Source organism: Galeopterus variegatus, unplaced genomic scaffold, assembly GCF_000696425.1.
Source record: "Galeopterus variegatus unplaced genomic scaffold, G_variegatus-3.0.2 Scaffold5489, whole genome shotgun sequence".
In the NCBI taxonomy this organism is placed as follows: domain Eukaryota; kingdom Metazoa; phylum Chordata; class Mammalia; order Dermoptera; family Cynocephalidae; genus Galeopterus; species Galeopterus variegatus.
The window spans coordinates 89,409-117,266 of NW_007731600.1; the positions used below are offsets into that span (position 1 = coordinate 89,409).

The following is a 27,858-nucleotide window of genomic DNA, read 5'->3' on the forward strand; positions in this document are numbered from 1 at the left end:
AATTAAAGGTGTTTTTTTTTGATTTATGTGAATTTTTTTTTTTTCCCCTTTATTGATTGCAAAAAACTCTGGCCAAAAAACCCCCCCCCCCCCGCAAAAAAAAAAAGAGAAACAAAATATCTTTTATGAATGCTAAGAATATATGAAGAGCACAACTTTTTATTCCAAGGAATCATAATAAAAACACACATTTTGATTTCTAGGGCCTTTGCTTTTAGTTCTCACACTGATCCTATGTGTCAGGTGCTGCTACTGCCTTACATATGTAGGGGCAGTACTGGGATCAGGGAGAACTGGGATCTGAATACAGATGTGTGGATCTAGCGTCCATGACCTTAACACTACATTGTCTCTCAGTCAACTTGATTCCAATCAGTTGATAAAGACAATTGATGGGAGCTTTTCAAAGAGAATATGCTCTACCTCTTGTTGGCAACCTTGTCCAAAGTCAAATGACTCCGCCAAGGGGCCCTTTGTAGTATATACAGTTACTGGTTCTGGCAATATAAGAATGTCTTCTAGATCTTCACTAAGGCCTCTGTACTGACTCTCACAATCAAGGTGTAACATGATCACTGTGCCCTAACAATAAGAGACTGCCAGATTACCCTGATCCTGAAAAAGTCTTTAGGTGAGACTTGAGCATCTTACTTCCTTTGGGACAGAATGGGCTCCTCTAAAAATAAATATAATTTACTCCCCCTTCTACTAAGATTTCACTAGTTTAGAAATGGCAAATACATTTCATTTTAAGTGACTGAAGTGGCTGTTTGTGATGCCTGAGTTGAGAATGATTCTGAGACCACATCCAGGCTCAGGAAGAATAAAGGAGGGTCATATGTAGATAGAAGCATAGGCATATGTGCACCACGTATTTCCATCCCTGCCCCAGACACAGGGTCTGTTGCCTTCACGAGAGCGCTGGGCATAAGGAACGTGATGAGTAGGAATGGCATCCTTTGTGGGGGATCAAATAATTTATATTTTATATTGACTCTGTCATATTTATGTTGACTGAGTTATATCCTCAGACTCTGATTCAATAGCTTGTAAGATGTGGATTAGGAAAAGGGAAGAAAAACAGGGGAGGCAGAACACTTTTCACCTAATGGGTTGGCACTATGGCTTGTGCTTTAAACTGAACATGACTTACTAGTACTTGGGCGAGTCCCTTACCCTTCGGCTAGTAGAAACTTCCTCAACAGGACACACTCTGGAGTAGTAATTTCATGAATTCTGCCCTTTTTTATACTTCTCCCCCCACCACCTTCTGCACACACATATCCATGTGGAAATAAAACAGCTCTACTCCCAGGGAAGTCAGATTCTAACATCATTAATCTCTGTCACTGTATTTTTAGGAAGACGCTCATCAGGATCCCACAAGCTCCTCCCATGCCACATCACATTGGCTTCATGGAAGATAACAACCACTCCCACTTCCAACATCTTTACTTTGCCTTAACTGGAATTCCAGGGCTTGAGCAAAAGTATTACTGGATGGCATTCCCACTGGGTGCTATATATGTCATTGCCCTTGTTGGCAATGGCATCATCATCTCTACCATCAAGTCTGAATCGTCCCTGCATACCCCCATGTACTATTTTCTGTGTATGCTGGCATTGGCAGACATGGGTCTTGCCCTTTGTACTTTACCCTCTATGCTAGGCATATTCTGGTTTAACTACAAGTCCATTGCCTTTGATGCCTGCCTTGTTCAGATGTACTTCATCCACACCTTCTCAGCCATTGAGTCTGGTGTGCTAGTGGCTATGGCTTTTGATCGTGTTGTGGCAATCTGGAACCCTCTCAGGTATGGCACCATCCTAACCAATGGTGTGGTCTGCAGAACAGGGGTAGTCATCTTGTCAAGGGCAGTCTGTGTGGTCTTCCCTGTGCCTTTTCTCATCAAACGGCTGCCCTTCTACCACTCTAACATCCTCTCCCACTCTTTCTGCCTCCACCAAGATGTCATGCGCCTTGCTTGTGCCAGCACCCGCATCAACAGTCTCTATGGTCTCATTGCTGTCATTTTCACCAAGGGTTCTGACTCCATCTCCATCCTCCTCTCCTACGGGTTCATACTCCGAACAGTAATGGCTATTGCCTCAGGGGAGGGCCGGCTGAAGGCACTCAACACCTGTGTTTCACATACCTGTGCTGTGCTCATTTTCTATGTGCCACTCATTGGGGTGTCTGTCATTCATCGCTTTGGAAAGCATCTGTCACCACTGACCCATGCCCTCATGGCTAATGCCTACCTTCTTGTACCCCCTGTGCTGAACCCCATAGTCTATACTCTGAAGACCAAGGAAATACGAAGAAAGATCACCCAAATATTTGTTCAAACCAAGATTACTGCAGAGAGGTAGAATCTGCCAATTTGAGAAAGCATATATTGTATCAATTATTATCTTTGAAAAATAAAGATTCATCTTTTTTCTTTATATTTTCTGTGTGTTTTGAATTGGGCAAAAAAATGCGTCCTTATTCACAGAGAATACTTTCTTTTTCCTATGCCAAATTGTTCTTTGCCCTAGTATAGAAAACGTGGCATCTGTAAGAATTGTTTAATGTGCTGTCTTGTAATACTACATTGAAGACTTGGATGTAACAGCTGAAGGTAGGGAATATTATTAATTCCATTTTTAATAACTCCTTTGAACAGAGAAGGTTCATGGGTTTTATGCCTTTTAAATTAAAGTCTATTAACTTAATTTAATTTGAAATTCTAATTCAAAAGTTAGTAGTCTCCTCAATGACCTTAGCAAGGAAGAAACAAACTACTCATTAAATAACAAGAGAATACCTGAGGATAATAAGTTATTAAAATAAAAGATGAACCAGAAAAGTGATCAAATTTTAGAATTAAGAATACAAGTGTATACAAGTGAGCAGGAGATAACTTGTTAGATAACTTGGGATCAAAAGATTGATGGTGAGTTTTAGCTCTTTCACATGTGAGCTGTGTGACCCTGGGCATTCTCTTAATTTCTCTTAGCTACAATTTCTTTATTATGAAAATATAAATAATATCACTTGGCATCCAATTTGTTATAAAATTAAATTTAATCATAAAATTAGTAAGTAATCATATGTAAAATTATTTGTAAACTACAAAGTGCTCTGTAACCATAAGAAGTGGTTAAGAACATTGAATGTAAGAAAACAAGATAACTTGCATTTATAAACTTCCACTAGTAACAGACACAATGCTTTAGTCTTTTATATGTTATCTCATTTGATAATTATGGCATCCTTATGAGGGAAAGTGTTATACCCTGTTTCCAAAACAATTGATTTGTTGACCATGGTTCAGCTAGGAAGATTTACTAAAGAATGTTGGACATAATCTATATCATGGGAACAGAGAATGCCTGGGTTCCTAGGCAAGGTTCCAAAGGGCAACACACCCCACCTGAAAGCAGGCAGGTAAGCATGCCAAAACAAAAACCCACTTCCTTGTGGGTGGCCCACCACAGTCACTGCCACAGCCATGGCTGTCACAAAAGTGGGTCAACACCATAGCAGTAGCCACAGCAACTGTGCAGGCAGCCCACCAGACACTCAACTGCATTGACACAGGAGTCACCAATAGAGACTGGAAAAAGAAGAGGAAACCTCTCCCCTTAAAGCCCACTCCAGAGTAATAGAAGAAGCAACTTCTCTACCAGAAGACCAGACATCAAGGTAGGGATACCAGAAATACAAAAACTCAAGAAAACATGACACCACCAAAAGAATACTGTAATTCTCAAACACCAGACTCTATAGAGCAGGAAGCCCTTGAAATGACTAAAAAGGAATTCCAAGCAACAATCTTAAGGAAACTCACTGAGATATGAAAAGACTCAGTCAGACAACATAATGAAATGAGAAAAAACAATCCAGGATATGAAGAAAGAAATTTACAAAGAGATTAATACCTTAAAAAATGTAGCAGAACTCATGGAACTGAAAGATTCACTCAACAAAATAAAAAACACAACTGAGAGCTTAAACAGCAGGCTAGAACAGGCAGAAGAAAGAATTTCTGATCTTGAAGATATTCTTTTCTAAATAACCCAGGCAGACAAGAAAAAGAAGAAAAAGAATTTTAAAAAATGATGAAAATCTGAGAGAGCTAGCTGACAACCTTAAGTGCACAAACATTCAAATCTTGGGTCTTTCAGGAGGAGAGGGGAAAGGAAAGGCATGGAAAACCTATGCAACAAAATTATAATGGAAAACGTCCCAGGTATAGGGAGAGACATAGACCTTCAGATCCAGGAGGCTCAAAGATCCCCAAACACATTCAACCCAAAAAGATCCTCTCCAAGACACATTATAGTCAACCTGGCAAAGCTCAAGGACAAAGAGAGAAACTTAAAAGAAGCAAGAGAAAAGCCTATAAGAGAGCCCCTATCATACTAATAGCAGACTTCTGAAAAGAAACTCTATAAGCCAGAAGAAAATGGGATGATATATTAAAAATACAAAATGAAACACAGTGCCAGCCAAGAATACTATACTCAGCAATTCTATGCTTCAGAAATGAGAGATAAATAGTGTGTTTTCCAGACAAACAAAAACTGTGGGAGTTCCCCACCATGCAACCAGCTCTGTAAGAAATCCTCAAGGGAGTCCAGCATCTAGAATCTGAAAAAAGATAATCACTACCACGAATACACAAGAAAGAACAAAACCCACTGGTGGAACAAAAATGCAAATGAGAAAGAGAAAAAAACTAAATCTTACCACCACAGAAATCCATAATGACAATGTAATAATGCCCCTACTTTATTTCTGATGTTAGCAATTTTGGTCTTCTCTCTTTTTTTCTTGGTCAGTGTAGATAAAGGTTTGAAAGTTCTGTTGATCTTTTTAAAGGATCAACTTTTGGTTTTGTTGATTTTCTCTACTGTTTTTTAATTCCCTATTTCATATATTTCCGTTGTAATTTCTATTTCCTACTTACATTTGCTTTTGGTTTAGTTTGCTCTTCTTTTTCTATTTTCTTAAGGTAGAAATTTACATTACTGATTTGAGGTTTTTCTTATTTTTAATATAGATGTTTACAAGTATAAATTTTCCACTAAGCACTGTATGAGCCCTGTATCCTACATATTTTAATGCGTTACGTTTTCGTTTTTATCTCAAAGCGCTCTCTAATTTCCCCGTGGCTTTTCTTTTTACCCACTGTTTAATTAGGAGAGTGGTGTTTAATTTTCACACATTTGTGAATTTTCCAAATTTCCTCTGTTATTGTGATCAGAGAACATATTTTCTATGTTCATAGTCTTTTTAAGTGTATTAAGAGTTATTTTGTGCCCTCCCCACCAAAAAAAATCTATATCATGGAAGATAGATAAGCTAGGTTAGGCAGAGAAACAGTGAAGACTCTCATAGAAGGGGTTTAAAGAATCATTCCTTATTTTATTTGAAGGCAAACTAAGTATAGGAAGTGGAAAAATGAAGGCACATGTATACATTGAGCTACCTGTATCTGTTTACATGCTCAGAGTGACTTTTTCTAGTGTATTTTATTGCTTGACTGTTAAAATCTAACACAGTAGATTCTTGAAGACTTAAGTGTCATTGTCTATTCCTCAAACCAGTAGCTATTTTAGAAATTTGGAAGATTAATTCAAAAAGCTTTCATGTGCAAGAAAAGAGTATTTCCATTTGAATTCTGCTTTCCATTTAAATACTGTTTCCATGCACATGAGGGAGGCCTTACTGAATTAATCTTAGATGGGTGCATAAAATAAACTTTACTATTCTTTTCTTAATTATATAAGAAATAAAAGCACATTTCAAACATTTAACAAAGTAATATTATTAAAAATATCGTTTAAATATTCTGGACTTTTTGGGGAGTCTTGAGCTCTGGAAGGACTTGTTAAAAATTGGCCAACAGTATCACAGCTCTGAGTATGGAGCAGGGAATGTATCCCCAGAGCTATTCCAGTAATTGATAAGAGGCTAGGCCTAGAACTGCTTTCTCCAAGTTGAGGGGAAAGATTCTAGAGGCAGAGCAAAATGACCAATATTTTCCAGGGATGAACAAGTCTCTTTGAGGACTTTTAGTCTCTGGTGTTTTCACCCATATGGGGTGCTTGAAATTCAGGCAATGGCAAAGAATTCTAAATCACAGTACATTTTAGAGACAAATAGAAATGTTCTTCATGGCTGTTGTCTTTTGTGCATTAATTACATAAAGGCTGGCCTCAAAAACAAGTGTAATGTTGAATGAGTTTGTGTGTTTCCCTGTATCTGCTTTCTGCCTTTCCACCTTCTTTTTTAAAAGTGAAGATAATAGCTATAACAGTAGCAGCATCAGTAGCATAACAGCTACAACACCATCTACTAACCACAAAAACTGGCACTCAGGTCTTTTCAGATTACTCTCAGAATTAACTGTATGAGTGAATATGTTGAAAGCAACAGATTAGGTATTGTACATCTCTGGGTTTAAGTCCCGGCTGTGTCACTTACTGTATAAGGTGGGACAAGATACCCAATTAACCTAATTTTGTTTTAATCTACAAAACATGGATAAGAATATTGCTTATTTCAGAGTCACAGAGTTTAAAGGGGTTATATATATATATATGTCATATATATATATGAGTTAGCTCAAGACCTGGAAAGAGTAAACATTCAATAAATGTCAATTGGTATTATAATTATTATTATTCTTAATTAAAAAAAAATACACTGAATCACAGAGGGTTTATTTAATTTTGTCAAGCTCAAATACCAAGTAAGTGTTCACAGTCACAATTTGAAATCACATCACCCTAGCCCCAAACTCCACGCTGGTTCTCACCATATCTCTTTTATATCTTTGCGTTTATATTCTCAGTGTGCTCTTCCTTGCTTCCATGAGGAAAGAAGAACTGCATAATCTCATGAAAATGAGAAAGTATAATCTAGAGACTCTCAATGATAAGATATTAATTCCAAAAGATCTATCAAGGAGAGAACCTAAAGAAGGAGGTGATTTAGAGTAGTATTATTGAAAGTGAGGTCTATGCACCAGTGCTGGTCTGGGAACGGTCTGTAACCTATCTGTGTTGAGGCAAATTCAGAAAGAGAGAGTGTCTGGAAATCTTTATTGCAATTTGACTTCTCAGTGTTACTGAAGCACATGCTTTTAAATACAAAGTCAGAACAATGAACTTGTGTTGGTCCAAGATGAATTGAAAAATCAGAAAAAAACTCAAAATTAATTTACCACAGATAGTTTAGAGAAGCACTGATTTAAAAGGGATGCCTTCTATTTTTTCAGTTAATTAAAAAAATCTATTCTATATACAAGGGTATTTCAAGAAATTAATGAAAAAATAAAATTAAGGTGTTATGGATCTTTCCTTGAACTTTTTGAAGTACCCTCATATATTTGAGCTAGGCATGTGATTTATAATAATGATGATGAAACTCACAAAGTCAAAGATTGCAAAAAAGCTACAATCTAGTGGTGGAAGCAGACAAGTAAGCAGCAGGAATGCCTTCTGAGTGCCTATAAGCTTACCTGGAAAGTAGAAAGTGCTATCTGCTCTCTCAAGTAATCATGGCCCACAGTCAACATGCCTTTGATAGTTTGTTGATACGTGAACTTAATTCTTTTAGTGTTGTGAATAGATCCTATAATCGGAAACTCCAAAGCTAAATTCATTAAATTTAAGCCATGACGTAATGCCAATTTCTCTATACCACCTTCAGGAATCTAGACTACGACTCTTCTTTACAAAGTTTGGTATGGGAGTTTTGCTTTTCGTAATGTTGGAAAACATCAAGGAGTAACTCCATCAGTATCTGGAATCTTTCAAACTGTCTTCTACTGCAGCCTCCAGATGATCATATTCCACTCCAAAAATCAGGAATTGTGGTAGACACAATAATGTCCTTCCACAGAGGTCCATGGCCTAATTCTTAAAAACAGTGAATATGTAACTTTACATGGAAAGATGGAATTAAGGTTGCTAACAAAATGACTTTAAGATATGGAGATTATCTAGGATTACTTGGGTGAGTTCAATGTCATCACAAGGGTCCTTTCAACGTGAGAGGTGGAGGCAGAAGCATCAGTGTCAGAGTGATGTGATGTAATGTGAGAATGACTTGACTCACCATTGTTGGCTTTGAAGGGGGTCACAAGCCAAGGAACTGGACAAACTCTAGAAGCCAGAAAAGGTAAAGAAATAAATTGTCCCCTAGAGCCTCATGAAATATAGCCCTGTTGACACCTTGATTTTAGCCTTTGAGACCCATTTTAGACTTCAGACTTCCAGAACAGTAAGGTAATAAATTTGCATTTATATGTATATATAAATTTATATACTATGTTATATTTACTTCTTTAAATATATTAACTAATATGCAATTGTTTATATTATATTGTATATACTATATATACATATGTGTATATATACATGTTTACATATATACATACATAAATTGATGATGTGGAAGAACATGGAATGATTAAAAGAACTAGAATTAGAAAGACAGGAGGACAGAATATCCAGAAAAGCCTCTCATTGGCCAGGATCCCCAAAATAGTCCAGAGAAGGGTATATGGACAGATACTAAAATAAGTCTGCACTGTATTACAAGCTGTGACAGAACTATGTAGAGTTAGGATTCTAAGGAGGACTTCTTTGCAATTATTGGACTTGAACAAAATATCCTCGAAGACCTACTCTCTCCAATTTCACTAAAAGTATCCAGCCCAGGTTTCTAAATTTCCCACCCTAGCATCTATAAAAGAAAAAGATACAGTTGTCATAAAAAATAATAAATGGCTAGAAAAAGGGGCACATAAGTGTCAAACCAGGATAGCATTTCAGACCTGGTCAGACTCTCCTAGCCAGGGAGGAGAATCCAAAGGGGCCATGACCTTGAACTCACACAAACTTTAATCTTCATTCAAAGTTATACCCATTAGAAAAATACCTCTCTTGATCAAAACTCCCCTCCCTTCTATAATGGACAGGAAAAGTAAATTTTATTCCTTCCCACCAACAGCATATCTCTTACCTACCACCATCAGCGTATCTATTGCCATCACCATTTCTTCATTCAACACATATTTCTTGATGACCTCTTATGTAAAATACACTGAGTACAAACTGCTAAAAACCACAGATAACTAAGATAGATGCATAGCCTTTATTGAGATTATAGTTTTCAGTACAACTACTAGGATTCTTCAAAAAGTTTATGGAGGGCCGGACCTGTGGCTCACTCGGGAGAGTGCAGCGCTGAGAGTGCTGAGGCCGCAGGTTCGGATCCTATATAGGGATGGCTGGTGTGTTCACTGGCTGAGCATGGTGCGGACTACACCAAGCCAAGGGTTCTGATCCCCTTACCGGCCACAAAAAAAAAAAAAAAAAAAAAAAAAAAAAAAAAAAAAGGTTATGGAAAATACATGTTATAAAAAAAGTGCACGGATTTAAAAAATTGTTTGCACCAAAATAAATCAAACTAACTTGTTATAACATGTCTGAACAGGATCTAATTTGAGGCAGTGAGAAGGCTAAGATATCAATGTTTGAAAAGAGGCCCTGTTAGAGTAGAAGAACAGAAGAATGGTGGAAGAATGGTGAAATCATTGATGCATTATGAAAAATTTATTGGGACCATGCACTGAAAAAATCAGTGGTTTACAAATTGATACCTCATTTTAAGAAGGGAGGAGATAATGTTGAAGATGAAGCCTGCAAGGGCAAATTATTCACATGAATTTGAGAAGAAAAAACTAATCTTGTTCATGCCCTCATTGAAGAGGGCCAACAATTATCATCAGAAACAACAGCCAGCACCATGGACATCTCAATTGGTTCAGTTTACACACTTCTAACTGAAAAATTATGGTTGAGCAAATTTTCTGCTCGATGGGTGCCAAAACTGTTGGGCCCAGATCAGCTGCAGACAAGAGCAGAGCTTTCAGTGGAAATTTTAAGCATGTGGGATCCAGATCCTGAAGCATTTCTTGGAAGCATTGTAACAGGAGATAAAACATGGCTTTACCAGTTCAATCCTGAAATCAAAGCACAATTAAAGCAATGGCTACCAAGAGGTAGAAATAGCCCAGACAAAACAAAAATGGATTGGTTAAGAGCAAAAGTCATGGCAACAGTTTTGGGGGATCTTCACGGCATTTTCCTTGTTGACTTTCTGGAAGGCCAAAGAACAAAAACAAATGCTTATTGCCAAAGTGTTTTCAGAAAGTTAGCTAAAGCTTTAGCAGAAACATGCCTGGAAAAGCATCATCAGAGAGTCAATCCCCACCGCTACAGTACTCCTGTTTATTTCTTTCATCAAACAAGGACAATTTTGTAAGAGTTTCAATGGGAAATCAATAGGCATGCACATTATATAGTCCTGATTTGGTCATTCTTACTTCTTTTTGTTTCTTAATCTTAAAAACTTTAAAGGCCATCCATTCTTTTCTTCTTCAGTTAATAGTGTTAAAAAGACTGCATTAACATGGTTAAATTCCCATGACTGACTTTCTTTGTTTCTTAGCTCCCACTTATGAGTGAGGACATGCAGTATTTCTCTTTCTGTGCCTGGCTTATTTCGCTTAACATAATTTTCTCCAAACTCATAAAAAATTAATTAATTAATCAATTAATTCCCAGGAACCTCAGTTCTTTAGGCATGGACTAAATGGTGGTTATCATCACTAACAAAAGTGTCTTGAACTTGAAGGAGCCTATGTTGAAAAATAAAGTTTATATTTTTTGCTTATCTTTTAAATTCATTTTCCATGAATTTTTTTGAAGTCCCCTTGTATGTACCACATCAGTGAATAGAATACCCAACTTGAGAATGACAACATAGAGGAAAACATCCAGAAATCCTTGATCCTAAAGTAGTTTTTGACATGGTGAGGGGTGCCTATTCAGTTTAGAATGGCTTAGAAAAACAAGAGGTACTTTGTTCTTCCATCCTTATTCTTGTACACAAAGAGGAGACTGAATTCAGTTTTATTTTCCTTATTCAAGAAAAGATATATATCCAGTTAGAGTATTAGATAAAGTACTGTAGATTTCTAACCTTGATGTACTTATTCCAGCATTAGTCCAGGATAACGATGGGGTTATAGGTTCATGTTTGTCTAATGCTATGTCCTCCCATTACTTCCTGACATGTATATGCATCATTTTAGTTGAAAATTTGCTGATCTTCAGGTAAGAAATGGATACAAGATCAATAGGCTGAAAGGCATCTAGAACTAGAAAAAAATCTAGTTTTCTTTTTGGTGGAAAAGCAGGCATTAGAAAGTCGATATAGAAAAATTTAAGTAATATATGAATTAAAATCATTATCCTTCTTCTACTTTTCTTCTTTCCATTCAAATTGCTACCCCAGTATCTCCTTCTCTATTTCTTCTTCATCTTTCTCTGTTTATTTATTGTTAATATTATCATTGTAATATAATGGCTATGAACTTAGCAATTATTATTACCCGAAAAGGCGTTCGCTCTCAGCTGCCCCTCCTGAGACCACTTCTGTGTACTTTATGCGCTCATAGCATTTTCCCCATTGCCCTGGAGTTATCCCCACAGTATTAGTCCATTTTCTGTTACATATGACAGAATACCTGAACGTGGGTAATGTATAAAGAAACAGAATTTATTTCTCATAGTTTTCGAGGCTGGGAAATCCAATGTTGAGGGGATGCATCTGGTACGGGTGTTCTTCTTGGTGAAGAGTCTGCAAGCTCTGAGGCTGCACAGGATATCACATGGGAAGGCTGAGAAGGAGACGCTAACATGCTTTTTCCTCTCTTTACAAGGCTGCTAGTGCCACTCGGTGATAACTCACTTATCCATTAACCCATTAATCCATGAATGGACTAATCCATTCATGAGGGTATGACCTTTATGATCCAATCACTCCCAAATGCCCCACTTTTTGACTCTACCACATTGGGGATCAAACTTCCACATTAGCTTTGGAGGAGGCAAAAATTCAGATCATTAACCCCCCCACTTTTTAAAAGACATGGCCCAGACTAGAGCTCAGGGGAAGAGGAGGAGAGACTTACAGAGTTCGTATTCCAACTGGTTTCAAGCCCTGGCCTCTTCAAGACTGGCTCTGGTCAGCACATGGAGCAAGAGGTGGCAAAAGCTGTGCCCTTTGTATGAAGTTGCTTGGAAGCTTCAGCAGAGAAGAGGGCCTTGGTGGCCCCAGGCCAGCTAGACCACTAACATGGTTCCTGTGGACCCACGTAGGAGTGAGAGGCCACAGACAACTGAAAAAAGGAGCCACTCAGAGGTTGGTGTACCAGACTTCACAATACCTGGAAGTGCTTACAAGGTAAACAATTAAAACCTGAGCTGCACAAAATGTCTTCCCCAGAGAATCAGCAGCAAAGCAGCAATTTAGGTCGATCACAGGATCAAGTGCTGGTCCCCACAGGAAGTTTTCCCATTTTAGAAGTAGTCAAAGGACAATGAATTAGTTCCAGTGCAAAATTTAAGTGGCGGAAATAGCAAATAATCCAACACAGAACGGAAAAAACAAACAAACAAACAAACAAAAAAAACAAAAAACCCACAGATCAGAAACAAAATTCTCATATTAACTAGTAAAGGTCTACCACCACCAAAGAACACCTATAAAACTTACAAGGACCAGAAGCTCCTTGGGTTCCCAAGCTGTGTTGTGGGGGGCTGAGGGACTCAGCCATGACCCCCTGACTTTCACATCCAGCCCAGCAATGGCCACCAATCTACCGCCAGAAGCACCATAGGCTGCTGAGCTGGGGCAGTTTGGGACTGAGGGCTTCAGTCATGTCCCCCACACACCTTGATGTCTGCATCCAGCCCGGTGATGACCACCTGGCCACTGCTGGAAGCGCCCTGGGCTCCTGAGCCAGGGTGGGTGGTGCTGAGGGCCTCAGCCACAGTGTGTCCCAAAGTCTGCCTCCTGCCTAGCCATAACCAACCCCCCACCAAAAGCCCCCTGGGCTCCTCTGCTGGAATGAGGGTGGATGCCACAGGACTTGACCCTGTCCCTGTCCCCCGTCCTTGTCTACCCACTCTATCTCCCTCCTTTTCCCCTCTCCGCCTCTACCTCACCTGCTCCATAATGACATCTTAGAATGTGAAATAAATAAATAAATAAATAAATTTAAAAGTAAAATAAAAAATATATAAATAAAAGACACTGCCCATTAATACCTTTTTCTAGATTGTTTCTCTTCTCTATTTGAGGTTAAAAAAACAAACAAAAGTTCGTAAGCACATCATCTTAACTGATTTATGAGATTAAATAGATAAACAGAACTGGCACCAAAAACAGCAACAAAAAGAACAAGTATTGAATTTTAGTACAGTAGGAGAGATACCTCAAACCTCATTCTTAGGTAACCACATCTTCTGTGAACCTACAAACTCTCCAGGCTAGAACATCACTGAGTTTACCTCATTAATCAGCTACTTCTAGTGCATCATGGCAAATCCTTCTGCCTCATTTTTCTAATCACTGTTGCAGTAACCAGATCCATCCAATTATTGGTTGGCTTGATACAGAAAAAACCTGAATATCCTCAACTCAGGACTGCAAAGTATACCTCTTGTTTCTTGCCCCACTAACACTAGGGCATGAGACATCTTACAGGTACTCACTTGGTATTCATGCATTTAAAACCCGGAAGTGTGGAGAAATTAAGAATTGAGCCTGTAAATATTTCTCTTTTGCCAGCTGGCACATTGGGTTAACACTTTTCAGTAGAGGGTGATGGATAAACTGGAAGAAAAGAAGTTTTCTTTTCCTGGTTTCAGTGTGGTTTTCTGGCCTAGCTCCAAGAGAACACGCTTTGTCTCCATTGCTTGTCCCTATGTAGTTTGTACCAGGCTCACATCCAGCAGTGCAGTGCTTTCTTTAGCATTTAGCCTGTGAGTTTGTTCTACAGTGTCCAATGGGACAAAAATGGCATAACCAGGAGACCCAGACAAAATGGATCAGCATTCCAACTGAGGTACCTTCTCCTACAACTTCTACTTAGCCCTGGGTATGTGTATAAATGTCAGGGGCACCATGGGACTAGCCTACTAGCAAGCTGGCCACTCAACCTCATCCTGAGAAGGTAGCCTGAAACGCTTCGACCTGAGCCAAACATGGAAATGCATTACACTCCTGTAAATAGCAGCCTCTCCAGCTCCCAGGTGCAGCAGGGCCCAGCAGCCAGCAGCTTCCCGCCACCTAGAGAGTTCCAAGGCTTGGCACCTTCTTGTGAAAGACCTCTGCCATTGCTAGGTCAGTGGGCTCATGAATGGAATCGCAAACATGAGAAAAAGTATAGGTTCCCATTTATCAAAAGAAATTTTTGTAAAAGATTTAGAAAAAAGTATTATCTTCACTCCCAGAATGTTAGCAGTGTTATTACCAACTTGTAATGTTCAGCTAACAGCAACAGAAGTAATGCTGAGCACTTGATTTGGTAATTGTGTTTACATTGGATATGCCCTAACAATAACAGAGGGCAAATAATTCAACCTATGCAAAACCTACTGTTGAATTGCACTGATATTTATTTTAGGATTCACTCTATGGAATGGCTATTTTGGAAGCACACAGTTTTAAAAAAAAAATCCATCTAATTAAGTACTTTTTGTATGTCATTCAGAAAAGAACTACTGGCTTATTGAGAAAGTTTTCCTACGTAAATCTGTACTTTTATAATTATATGAAGAGTTTGAAATAATATTTTATGTAGGTCTCAAAGTGCTTGCAAATATAAACAGCTGTTTACATATTACCTCACTTTATATTGAAAACAAAATTGTATTTAGATGGGATTGATATAAATTTACTGACAAAGAAATTGACTAAGCAAACATCATACAGCTTACAATATGCATAATGTGGATTTAGGAGGCATGTCTCAGCACTTTGAGTACAATTAAACCCATTCTACCAAAAGATGTATCCACAAATGGCTTTATCACTCCTCTGAGATAACTGATAATTAGATATGGAGCTGCTGCTGAATTAAAATCTTGACAATGGCCTTTCGAATCTGCTTAGTCTTCACACTGTAGATGACAGGGTTGAGCACAGGAGGAATGAGCAGGAAGACATTGGCCATGATGGTGTGGACAAATGCAGGTGCTGAATGGCCATAACGATGGACAAGAGACAGACTGATAAGGGGAATGTAGAAGATGGCAACAGCACTGATGTGGGATATGCAGGTGTTGAAGGCTTTCTGCTGTTCCTCTGAGGAAGCAATGTTGAGGACAGATCGGATGATCAGGATATAGGAAAGCAAGATGCAAGGGCAGTCAAATCCCGTAGTGCAGAAGAGAGCCAGCAGACCAAGGATGCTGTTGACACTGTTGTCTGTGCATGAGAGTTGAATGAGATCAACATGGTAACAGTAAGAATGTGAAAGGATCATAGAACCACAGAAGGACAGCTTCTTGACAAAGAGCACAACTGGCAACATGACAGCCACATTTCTTATCAACATGCCCACTCCAATCTGGGCAATCCTGGCATTGGTGAGGATGGTGGTGTATCTCAGTGGGTCACAGATGGCCACAAAACGGTCAAAGGCCATGGCCAGCAGAACCCCAGACTCCGTGAAAGTAAATCCATGCAGAAAGAACATCTGGGCAATGCAGCCATTTAAGTTGATCTCTCGGGCTTCAAACCAGAAGACACCAAGGGTCGTGGAAAGTGTGCACAGGGACAAGCTCAGGTCTGTGGCTGAGAGCATGGAGAGAAAATAATACATAGGCTCATGGAGGCTCTGCTCACGGAGGACTACAAACAGGATCATGCTGTTTCCAGAGAGGGCGACGACATACAGGAGACAAAAGGGGATGGAGATCCAGACCTGGGCTGTGCTCAGACCTGGAATACCCGTCAGGAAGAAGGTCGGAGGCTGAGCATTGGTATTATTGAGGATCAACATAGTGAAGGACTGAGAAGACAGGGATATTTGAATAATTGAACTAATACATAAAATGCAGCTTTTTACTTAGAACATCCTTCTGACACTCCAAGATTCACTGAATTACTCTTTCTAATTCCCCAAGAACTTTAGTATTTTCTGAGTTTTCTAGAGCTTCATGCTTCTCCTCCAACCTCTCTGTGTTTCACATTTATTGAGAAAGAATTCCCAGAATTGTTCCACATCAAGTTTTCTTAAGAATGTTAAGTCTAAAATTTTCTTTAGTAGCAACAAACATCACAATTAAATACCTCTGCCTATAAAAATCCCCAGTAGAATGCCTAAACAGTATTACAAGAAATTTTGTTTCAAGTGCTGGTTGAAAATGAATTATTGATTCTGGAATAAAGCACTGAATGAACCAAGTCCAACTTGAAATATAGGTATTAGGCTTCCCTGGGAAATATCAAAGAATGCGAAAACACACCTGTGACATATGTTTCTATATACATGAAGATAGGGTAGTCCACAAATCCTCCCTTAGGATAATAGGTATTGGTCCCATTTATTGAGAGCTCCTTCTGTTGCTGACATTTTACGTGAATTATGTGATTTCATCCATGTGCCCATATGCCAGCTCCAGGAGTTAGTCAGACATGCACTTTGCAGATGAGCAAATAAGGCTCAACAATTAAATAATCACACAATGTTATCTTTATAAAGCACTGCCTAACTGTTGAGGGAAACCAGAAATATAAGAAAGATGAGCAAAATAAGAGAGCGAGAGACAGAGGAAGTGAAGGAGGAAGAGAAGTAGGAGGGGAAGGAAGGGAAGGAGGAAGGGAACAAGCAAGAAAGGGAAAAAGGCACACCTGCAAACCTTGCTTACTCTAACACAGTGCAGTATGCACCATGTTGGGATAAATAGTAGCACAAACTACTATTGAAATTCTGAGAACATAATATCAAGTATTTCTTGAACAGGTACACATGTGCTAGGTACAATTATCTTCATATCTATAGCCTAATGCAGTCATCATTACTATTCAATGGAGTAAACTAATTTCTTGTCCCTAATATACATATGGGGAAAACGATGTTCAAATTGATTAACTCACGCCAAATTATGCTGTTTGGTAGTAGAAGAGCTGAGATTGAAACCTACATATGTGATCACAATGCCTGCACTCTATAAAGGTGATAAACGCATAGGAAGAATTTCTAAACAAGTCTGACAAAGGTTTTTAAGATGTGCACTTTAAAGGTGACATACTGTATTCAGTGTGTGGTATTTTTGGAGTAGAGTCCTGTCTGTCAAATGTTAATTCCGTGTGTCTCATGCGGATATGAAGCTCTTAATTCTTACTTATTTTTTCTGGTGATTCTTTCTGGAAATCTTCTCTTTTCATAAATTGTACAACACTAGTCTCTATTATTTTTTACCCACCACACAGCTTTTTCTCTGACTGTTTTTGGGTTTTGTTTTTTTCTTCTACTCTCACCCCTGAGAACATTATGTTTTCCAACTTTACATATGGTATCCTTTAGGGATTTACTATGAGCCCATTCCCAAGTCACTTAAAAATTATCTCACTCATTTTCACAGCTTTATTTTTTTACCTATATACAGAAGACATATTTCAAATAAATATCTTAAAGCCATTTCTGGTTTCCAGGTTCCAGATCTGAAGATAAAACTTGCTTCTCAACATTTCCACATGGATTTTTCATGGGTAATTCAAACATGATATATTGAAAACCAAATTGATCACTTTCCTTTATTACTGTGCTTCCTCCTATATATTCTATGTAAAGCTTATATTTTTCACAGAAATAACTCAATTATCTAAATTACATATGTGAGCATTATCCTGTACTCTTTTATTTTTTTAACTAACACTACTTCCAAGTAAATACCGAATCTTTTCTATTCAACCTAATATCCCCCTATCTCCTTCCACCTCTTTATCTAAATATAAAATACTCTCCCCCATATCTTCATACTGTCTAACCTAGACTATTAAATTAGCCTACAAGTAATAATAACTTGTTTTTCTTAACCTAATAATATCAATATAATAATATAAAATGAGAACTCCAAATGAATAACAATCATTTATTAAGCACCTTCTCTGTGCCAGATAAATATAAAGTAGAAAAACAATCTTTTAAACTGAATAACAATGAGAAACCCACATGTCAGACCCCATGGTTCAGGACATCAGAGTGTAATTTATACTCTGAGGAATGCACATTTATTAGAAAATGAGGATAAAAATATTAATTGTCTAAGTCTTCAGTTTAAGAAGCTAGGAAAATGATGAAATAAATGCAAGAAAAAGCAATAAAGATAAAAGGCACAAATGAATGAGTTAGCAATAAAGACAAAGTTGAATATTTTAAAAGACTATAAGTGAGATTTTTCTGGTCAAGAAAATTTTAGAAAAAACATGAAAAATTAAAATGGTAACAGAACTACAGTTAGAGAACTATACATTTAAAAATAATGAAATAGTATATGCAAAATATAATGATGTATTTAACCGCATATATAAAATAGATAATTTTATAGGAAAACATATATTACTAATCTAACCTGAGAACTAAAATCCAGCAGAGAAAAAAAGTGTAATGACAAGAAAAACTATTAAGAACATGCGTTTTGATTTTTGAGTTCTATCAAGCTTAAGTGAAAAAATAAATATTTCTGTCTTTTACAAAATCATCCAGTGTAGAAGAGAGAGATTTTGCCCCTTTGGGATCATTTTGCAATGTTTGAAGACAATTTTGATTGTCATAGCTGGAAACGGAGTGTTACTGGCATCTAAGGGGTAGAGGCCAGGGTTGCTGCTAAACATCCTAAAATGTGCAAGATTGTCCCTCACAACAGAGAATCTATCCAGTCCAAAATGTCTGTAGTTTCAAGTTTGAGAAGCATATGAAACTACAAAGCATATGAAAAAGATGGAAAGTTATCTATCTAATTGCTTAAGAAGACAGATGTAAACTTTATAAATAACTCATTATCAAGTCAGATGCAACTATACTTTTAAAGAGTATTGCAGTTTTACACTGTTGAACTTCTGTTATGAAGGCAGAAATTACTCAGTGTAAGAAATCTGTCAATGGTAGGACTATACTAATATATTAAGAGAGGGAAAACATTATTTTCTGAAGATATGAGAAAAAACTCAGAAAATTCAGTGAGAATTTATGATAAAATTCTTAATATTTAGGAAGTAAATAGAACTTTATTAATGAAGGGTATTTTCCAGAAATTCAGAGTAAACGTTATTTGCTGGTTACCTATTAATATTATTATTATTATTATTTCCTTTACAACTGTGAATGAGGATAAAGAATATGACAATAATGGTATCTACCATCAGTAGAATAAATAACTAATTATGTGATAAATAAGGTTTGGCCAATTGGATAACAGTTTTTAAAAACATAAAAGACCCCTATTTTACACATCCCTGCACTTGGATTAACAATTTTAACACACACAAAAAAATCTGTAGTAATATTAGAATAAGTAAAGGAAAATGCATTTATGACTTTTTAAGGATCAATTTAAAGCCATTTTTGTGAAATATTGGTATTGAACAATGCACTAAGCTCAAATACTACTGATTGCAAAAGATGTATCTTAACAAAATTAGCAGTACAGCACTTCATACATGCATTGGAAGGCCAAACCAAAGAATGCTGATGTATCTTGTTAAAATGACAGTCTGAATTAAAATACAGAAAATGAGATGAAAACGGCAGATTTGAAAATATTTGAGAAAATAGAATTAACCAGATAAGGCAAAACTGGGCACCAGGCTGGATAGAGATCAGAAAAAGTAAAAACAACCTGATTTAGCATCCACCCAGTGGGCTTTAAAAAAAAAAAGCTCAATAAAATCGGTGTACTAGATTAGAAGTTGCAAATCACGCCTGCACATTAGAATTATTTGAGAAGCTTTTAAAAACTATGCAGGCAAAATCTCAGTCCAGATAAAATAAATTCAAGTACCTGGGGATGGTACCCATGCTTCTGCTTTAAACTAGATTGTATGTCTTTTGGGTTTTTTTGTTTGTTTATTTTGGTGATCTGTGATTTGTGTTATGTTGAGAAGCAGTTAGAAATCAGAAGTAATGACACTGAATATAAATGTCTGTGTCCACGAATTTTGGTCATATATGAAATGGTGGACACTGGGATGTATAATTATGTTGGCCATACAAAATAATAATGACAAAGATAGAAGTCTTTCTCCTCCATCAACTAGAGATAGGATCTTGGTAACTCATTTCTGTCTATGGCCACTCATCTGTAAACTCTGGACTTTAAAAATATCCCTGATCTGCCTATTTCCAGTTGTTTCTGTGATGGTCAAAAATGTCAAATTTTATTTTATATCCTTCTTCCTAAATATAAATGGCTACTATTAAGAGAGCTAAAAGGGAGCACAGAATATGAGGATTCTATTAAAAGATGGAGCTGACACTAAGTGAAATGACTCAATAAGCTTATTTCCCAACAAATAGGAATACAGATGTCAGTCAAATTTAGAAGCTTAGTGAAGCACCAATAAAAGCAACAGTATATCTCACATTTAGGGCTATGCAGAATCACAACATTTCTACTTTATTTTCTTGCCGTAACTGGCTTTGATGTTTTCTCCTGGAAAGAAATATTTGTTTGCAAACTTCTTGCTGATATCTAACTTAATTCCCACAACCTTTAGCTTGAGCCTGTTACTCTGCACCCCTCTTCCCAATATTTCTACTCATCTACCTCTTATTTGCAGTCCTTTGCCTCTAAGCCCCCACTTCTCCACTCCCTTCTCTTGCTCTTTGTTCTATCCCTAATCTTCCAGTTTAGATAGACCTCCAACATCTCTGTCTTCTTGGCCTGTTCTTTCTGGTCCTAGCATCTTACCTGGATCCCAAAAGAGAGTGAGCTGCCCTTTCCACTCACAATCCAGTCAAATGTATATGTAGGTGGCTCTTAGACCTGGCCCTTTATAAGGAGCTCATCATATAATACAACGTGACTTCCAAGAGACCCTCGAGACTTCACGGTAGGTGTGAGGACTAGAACTTCCCAGGAGGCACCTCACACTAGGCTGAAGCATGTCTAAATAATCTGTTTACATCTCCTTTTTAATTATTTTGTTGTCTTTGTAAAATTTTAAAATTAATATAAGCATTCTTTCTCCTCCTCATTATTTTATATTCTATGTCCTCCTATGTAGAGTGGAGAGAATAAGGGCCCTTACACTAACTTCCTTCTCTTTTGCCCCCTTTCCCAAATTCAGTCACCTACAGTATAATACTCCCCTGGAAAATATATTTGAATTAGCATACAGAACATACAGTCTTACAGCTATAATTTGATATTTGTATTTAGGTTATTCAAGCTTTAAAAGCAAATACATTTAATTGAAATATAATTAAATAAATAATACTAAGCATGGAATGAGAATATATGGTGTGAGTAGAAAAAAGATATGACACATTATTCCATATCAAATAAACACATATCACTACAAGAGAAGGCACCCGTTCATCAAAAGAAAATAGATTTTTCCTTTTACACTGATTCAGTTTCCCATGATAATGTCAAATTTGAGCAAAATAAATAAATAAATAAATAAAGCAGGAGGCATAACACTACCTGTCTTTAAACTATACTACAAAGCTATAATAACCAAAACAGCATGGTACTGGCAGAAAAACAGACACACTGATCAATGGAATAGAATAGAGAATCCAGAAATCAACCCACACACCTACAGCCATCTGATCCTTGACAAAGACACAAAACCTAAACACTGGGGAAGAGACGGCCTCTTTAGCAAATGGTGCTGGGATAACTGGATATCCATATGCAGGAAAATGAAACTAGACCCATCCCTCTCACCATATGCTGAAATCAACTCAAAATGGATTAAAGAATTAAATATACACCCTGAAACAATAAAACTTCTTAAAGAAAACTTAGGAGAGACACTTCAGGAAGTAGGACTGGGCACAGACTTCATGAATATGACCTCCAAAGCACAGGCAACCAAAGGAAAAATAAATAAATGGGATTATGTCAAACTAAAAAGCTTCTGCGCAGCAAAAGAAACAATTAAATAAGTTAAAAGACAACCAACAAAGTGGGAGGAAATATTTGCAAAATATACATCTGACAAAGGATTAATATCCAGAATATACAAGGAACTGAAACAACTTTACAACAAAAAAACAAGCAACCACGTTAAAAAATGGGCAAAAGAGCTAAATAGGTGTTTCTCAAAGGAAGATATACGAATGGCCAACAGACACATGAAAAAATGCTCAACATCACTCAGCATTTGGGAAATGCAAATCAAAACCAAACTGAGATACCATCTCATTCCAGGTAGGATGGCTAATATCCAAAATACTGTGAGTGATAAATGCTGGTGAAGTTGCGGAGAGAAAGGAACTCTCATACATTTTTGGTGGGACTGCAAAATGGTGCAGCCTCTATGGAAAATGGTGTGGAGGTTCCTCAAATAATTGCAGATAGATCTACCATATGACCCAGCTATCCCACTGCTGGGAGTATACCTGGAGGAATGGAAACCATGAAGTCAAAGGTATACCTGTTTTCCAGTGTTCATTACAGCACTCTTTACAATAGCTAAGAGTTGGAATCAGTTCAAATGTACATCAGATGAGTGGATAAGGAAACTGTGGTATACCTACACAGTGGAATCTTACTCTGCTATAAAAAAAGAATGAAATACTGCCATTTGCAACAACATGGATGGACTTAGAGAGAATTATATTAAGTGAAGTGAGTCAGGCACAGAAAGAGAAATATCACATGTGCTCACTTATTTGTGGGAGGTAAAAATAAATAAATAAATAAATACACAAATAAACAGCAGGGGAGGGAAGAAGACACAACAATTACAATTCCTTGAAGTTTATATGACAAGTGAACAGATATGAGGTTGTTGGGAGGGAGGTTTCGGTAATGGGCCACGGTAATCAACCACATTGTATATAGACAAAATTAAAAAAAAAAAAAAAACAGACCATGATTATTTGAAAAGCCTTTATATTTTCACTGGAATTTAAATGATCTTTTATTTAAAACAAATTGAAGGGAATTTTTTTAATTGAAACATATTGATTGAAATATTTATGGGAACAAATTTATAGTTTCATATATGTACACAATATGTGATTATCAAATCAGGATAATTAGCATGGTTATCAACACAAAACTTAATTATTTCTTTGTTGTGAGAATATTTAATCTCCTTTCTTTTAGCCACTTGAGAATACATAATAAATTATTTTGAATTATAGATGCCTGGCATTACTGTACAACATTAGAACTTCTTTTTTCTTTTTCTTTTTTAAATTTGTTTTTATTGATTGTACATATTCATGGGGTACTGAACCTGTTCCCTAGATGTGATGATCCGATCAATACTATCAGCATGCCCAATACCTCAAATTACAATTATTCTCTGTGTCCCCCACCAAAATTCTCCTTCTGTGCTCTTCTTTTAAGGCCCTCAGAACTATGACCCTGACCACCATTATTAATCCGTTCACTATGACATGGTCCTACAAACCAATCACCTCTTCATGTCTGTCTTTTAACTAACATAATAAGATTTTCCACCCTATTTATGCTGTCACAGTGGGGATTAAGTGTTGGGGGGATGTTCAACCCAAGGCACATGGTTTTTCCTCCATTGCTTGTCCCTATGTGGTTTCTCCCAAGCTCACTTCTAGCAGTGCAGTGTTTTCTTTAGCATTTAACCCTAAGTTTGTTCTCCAGTATCCAATGGGATAATGGTGGCATCACTAGGAGTCCCAGACTAAATGGACCAGCATTCCAACCGAGGGAGATTCTCCTACAATTTCTACTTAGCTCTGGGAAGGTATGTACACACACATCAGGGGCGACATGGGGTTTGTCTTCTAAGAAGCTGGCCACCCAATGCTAATCCCAAGAAGGCAGCCTGAAATCCCCCAGCCTGAGCCACACATGGAAATGCCTTATACTCCTGTAAATAGCAGTCTCTCCAGCTCCCAGGTGCAGTGGTGCCCAGCAGCCAGCAGCTTCCCTGCCACCTAGAGAGTTCCAAGGCTTGGCACCTTCCTGTGAAAGGCTTCTGCTATTGCCGGGCCAGTGGGCTCATAACGGCAGATAGAGATAAACATGAGCTGGAAGTATGGGTTCCCTTTACCAAGGGTAATCTTGATAAAAAGAAAAAAAATAGAAAAAAATGTTACCCTTAGTCCCAGAATGTTATCAATTTGTTACCAAATTGTAATGTTCAGCTAACAGCAATAGAAGTTGACCCTGAGCACTTGATATGGTAATTTGTATTTACATTGGATATGCCCTTGCACACAATGGAGTGCAAAATAATTGCACCTATGCAAGACAAAATGTTGAATTACATTGATATATATATTCTAGGATTCACTCTACAGCATGGTTATTTTGGAAGCACACAGAGAATCAAGAGTTTTAAGAAAAAAACCATTTAACTAATTAAAGTGTTTTTTGCATGTCATTCAGAAAAGAACAATGGACTTATTGATGAAGTTTCCTACAGTAAATGGTAATTTTTATAATTGTATGCAGAATACGAATTAATATTTTGTGTAGGTCTTAAAGTGCTTGCAAATATAAATAGTTGTTTACATATGATATCTCCCTTTGTATTGAAAACAAAATCATATTTAGATGATATTAATATGAATTTACTGACAAAGAAATTGACTAAGCAAATACCATACAACCTATAAGATATATAGTTTAGACCCAGGGAGGCATGTCCAGACACTTTGTGTACAAGTACCCCATTCTACCATAACACTCATAAATGGCTTCACCATTCCTCTGAGATAGCCGGTAATTAGATTTGGAGCTTCTTCTTATTTAAGACCTTGATGACAACCTTTCGAATCTGTTTATTCTTCACACTGTAGATGATAGGGTTGAGCACAGGAGGAATGAGCAAGAAGACATTGGCCATGATGGTGTGGACAAATGCAGGTGCTGAGTGGCCATAGCGGCGGACTAGAGACAGACTAATGAAAGGAATGTAGAAGATGGCAACGGCACTGATGTGGGATATGCAGGTGTTGAAGGCTTTCTGCTGTTCCTCTGAGGAAGCAATGCTGAGGACAGATCGGATGATCAGGATATAGGAAAGCAAGATGCAAGGGCAGTCAAATCCCGTAGTGATGAAGACTGCAAACAGACCAAGGATGTTGTTAATCCTGTTGTCTGTGCATGAGAGTTGAATGAGATCAACATGGTAGCAGTAAGAATGTGAAAGGACCGTAGAACCACAGAAGGACAGCTTCTTGACAAAGAGCACAACTAGCAACATAACAGCAACATTTCTTATCAACATGCCCACCCCAATCTGGGCAATCCTGGCATTGGTGAGGATGGTGGTGTATCTCAGTGGGTCACAGATGGCCACAAAACGGTCAAAGGCCATGGCCAGCAGAACCCCAGACTCCGTGAAAGTAAATCCATGCAGAAAGAACATCTGGGCAATGCAGCCATTTAAGTTGATCTCTCGGGCTTCAAACCAGAAGACACCAAGGGTCGTGGAAAGTGTGCACAGGGACAAGCTCAGGTCTGTGGCTGAGAGCATGGAGAGAAAATAATACATAGGCTCATGGAGGCTCTGCTCACGGAGGACTACAAACAGGATCATGCTGTTTCCAGAGAGGGCGACGACATACAGGAGACAAAAGGGGATGGAGATCCAGACCTGGGCTGTGCTCAGACCTGGAATACCCGTCAGGAAGAAGGTCGGAGGCTGAGCATTGGTATTATTGAGGATCAACATAGTGAAGGACTGAGAAGACAGGGATATTTGAATAATTGAACTAATACATAAAATGCAGCTTTTTACTTAGAGTATCCTTCTGGCACTCCAAGATTCACTGAATTATTCTTTCTAATTCCCCAAGAACTTTAGTATTTTCTGAGTTTTCTAGAGCTTCATGCTTCTCCCCCAACCTCTCAGTATTTCATATTTATTGAAAAAGAATTCCCAGCATTGCTCCTCATCAAGTTTTCTTAAGAATGTTAAGCCTATAATTTTCTTTAGCAGCCACAAGCATCACAATTAAATCACCTCTACCTTTAAAAGTCCCCAGTAGAATGCCTAAACAATATTATGAGAAATCTTGTTTCAAGTGCTGTTTGAAAATGAATTATTGATTCTGGAATAAAACACTTAATGAACCAAGTCCAACTTGAAATATGGGTATTAGGCTTCCTGGGAAATATTCAAAAGAATGCCAATAGCATACCTGTGACAAATATGTCTATATACATGAAGATAGGGTAGTCCACAAAACCTCCCTAAGGATAATAGGTATCGATCCATTTGTTGCGAGCTCCTTCTGTTGCTGACATTTTACGTGAATTATGTGATTTCATCCATGTGCCCATATGCCAGCTCCAGGAGTTAGTCAGACATGCACTTTGCACATGAGCAAAGTAAGACTCAACAATTAAATAATCACACAATGTTATCTTTATAAAGCACTGCCTAACTGTTGAGGGAAACCAGAAATATAAGAAAGATGACCAAAAGAAGAGAGGGAGAGACAGAGGAAGTGAAGGAGGAAGAGATGTAGGAGGGGAAGGAAGGGAAGAAGGAAGAGAGGGAGGGAGGGATGGTGAGAGGGAGGAAAGAAAGAAGGAAGGAAGTAAAAAAGACAAGCGTTGCCATCATTGTAACACGGTGCAGTAAGCACTATGTTATGATAAATGGTAGCACAGGCTATTATTGAAATTCAGAGAACCATAATAGTAAGCATTTCTTGAACAGATACCATGTGCCAGATACGATCATCTTCATATCAATATTCTAATCCAATCATCACTATGATTCATTAAGATAATAAATATTTTATCCTTATTATACTTATGGGAAAACTGATGTTTTAACTTATTAATTTATACCAAATTGTGCAGTTAGTAGAAGAGCTGAGTCTGAAACCTGCATATCTGACCCCAATGCCAGCACTCACTGAAAATGATAAGTGCATAGGAGGAATCTCTAAACCAGTTTGACAAACGTTTTTCAGATGTGTACTTTTAACGAGACATACTGTGTTCAGTGTGTGGTATCTTTGGAGTAGAGTTCTATGTGTCAAGTGTTAATTCCAGCTCTAGTTTCACAAAGAACGATTGCATATTGTAATGATGAATAAGCTAACTATACTGATCTAACCACCACACATTCTACACCATTATTGAAATTCAATGTTGTACCCCACATGTATGTATAATAATAATAAAAAATAATAATTCCCTGTGGCTCACACAGATATGACGCTCTGTAGTGACCATTACATTTATCAAACTCTTAGGTATTTTGCTGATAATTCTTTCTAAAAATTTGCTCTTCTCATGAACTGTGCAGCACTAGTCTCTCTTATTTTTCACCCACTACCTAGCTCTTTGGCTGTTTTGGGTTTGTTTTTTTCTTTTCTTTTCCTACTCTGAGAACTTTGTGTTTCCCCACCTTACTTATGGTATCCTTTAGGGATTTACTCTTTGCCCATTCCCAAGTCACTTAAAAAATCATCTCACTCATTTTCACAGCTTTATATTTTAACTACATACAATAACAAACTTGAAATATATATCTCATAGGCAATTATGGTTTACAGTTTCCATATCAGGAAATAAAACTTGCTTCTCGACATTTCTGTATGGATTTTTCATGGGTAATTCAAACTCGGTATGTTCAAAACCAAATTGATCATTTTCCTTTTACTGTTCTTCTTACACATTCTGTATTCAGCTTATATTTTTCACAAAAATAATGCAATTATCTAAATTAGGAATATGAGCATTATACTGTACTCCTTTATTTTTTAAAAATCAACATTGCTTCTAATTAATTATCAAGTCTTTTCT

General features: G+C 37.5%; 3 protein-coding genes across 3 annotated transcripts; 1 reads left to right on the top strand and 2 right to left on the bottom strand.

The window, feature by feature from the left end:
- Nucleotides 1-1,416: 1,416 nt before the first annotated feature.
- LOC103604934 (putative olfactory receptor 51H1) lies at nt 1,417-2,373 on the top strand. Its single transcript, XM_008589512.1, has one exon. The coding sequence runs from the start codon at nt 1,417-1,419 to the stop codon at nt 2,371-2,373; it is 957 nt and encodes a 318-aa protein (XP_008587734.1).
- A 12,524-nt stretch (nt 2,374-14,897) lies between these two features.
- Nucleotides 14,898-16,017, bottom strand: LOC103604930 (olfactory receptor 51F2-like). The gene has a single exon (XM_008589507.1). The coding sequence runs from the start codon at nt 15,921-15,923 to the stop codon at nt 14,973-14,975; it is 951 nt and encodes a 316-aa protein (XP_008587729.1). The 5' UTR covers nt 15,924-16,017; the 3' UTR covers nt 14,898-14,972.
- An 8,800-nt stretch (nt 16,018-24,817) lies between these two features.
- LOC103604931 (olfactory receptor 51F2-like) lies at nt 24,818-25,768 on the bottom strand. Its single transcript, XM_008589508.1, has one exon. The coding sequence runs from the start codon at nt 25,766-25,768 to the stop codon at nt 24,818-24,820; it is 951 nt and encodes a 316-aa protein (XP_008587730.1).
- Nucleotides 25,769-27,858: the final 2,090 nt, after the last annotated feature.

Coding starts and splice junctions, on each gene's coding strand:
- LOC103604930 (XM_008589507.1), bottom strand. CDS start 15,923: ATGTTGATCCTCAATAATACCAATGCTCAGCCTCCGACCTTCTTCCTG.
- LOC103604934 (XM_008589512.1), top strand. CDS start 1,417: ATGGAAGATAACAACCACTCCCACTTCCAACATCTTTACTTTGCCTTA.
- LOC103604931 (XM_008589508.1), bottom strand. CDS start 25,768: ATGTTGATCCTCAATAATACCAATGCTCAGCCTCCGACCTTCTTCCTG.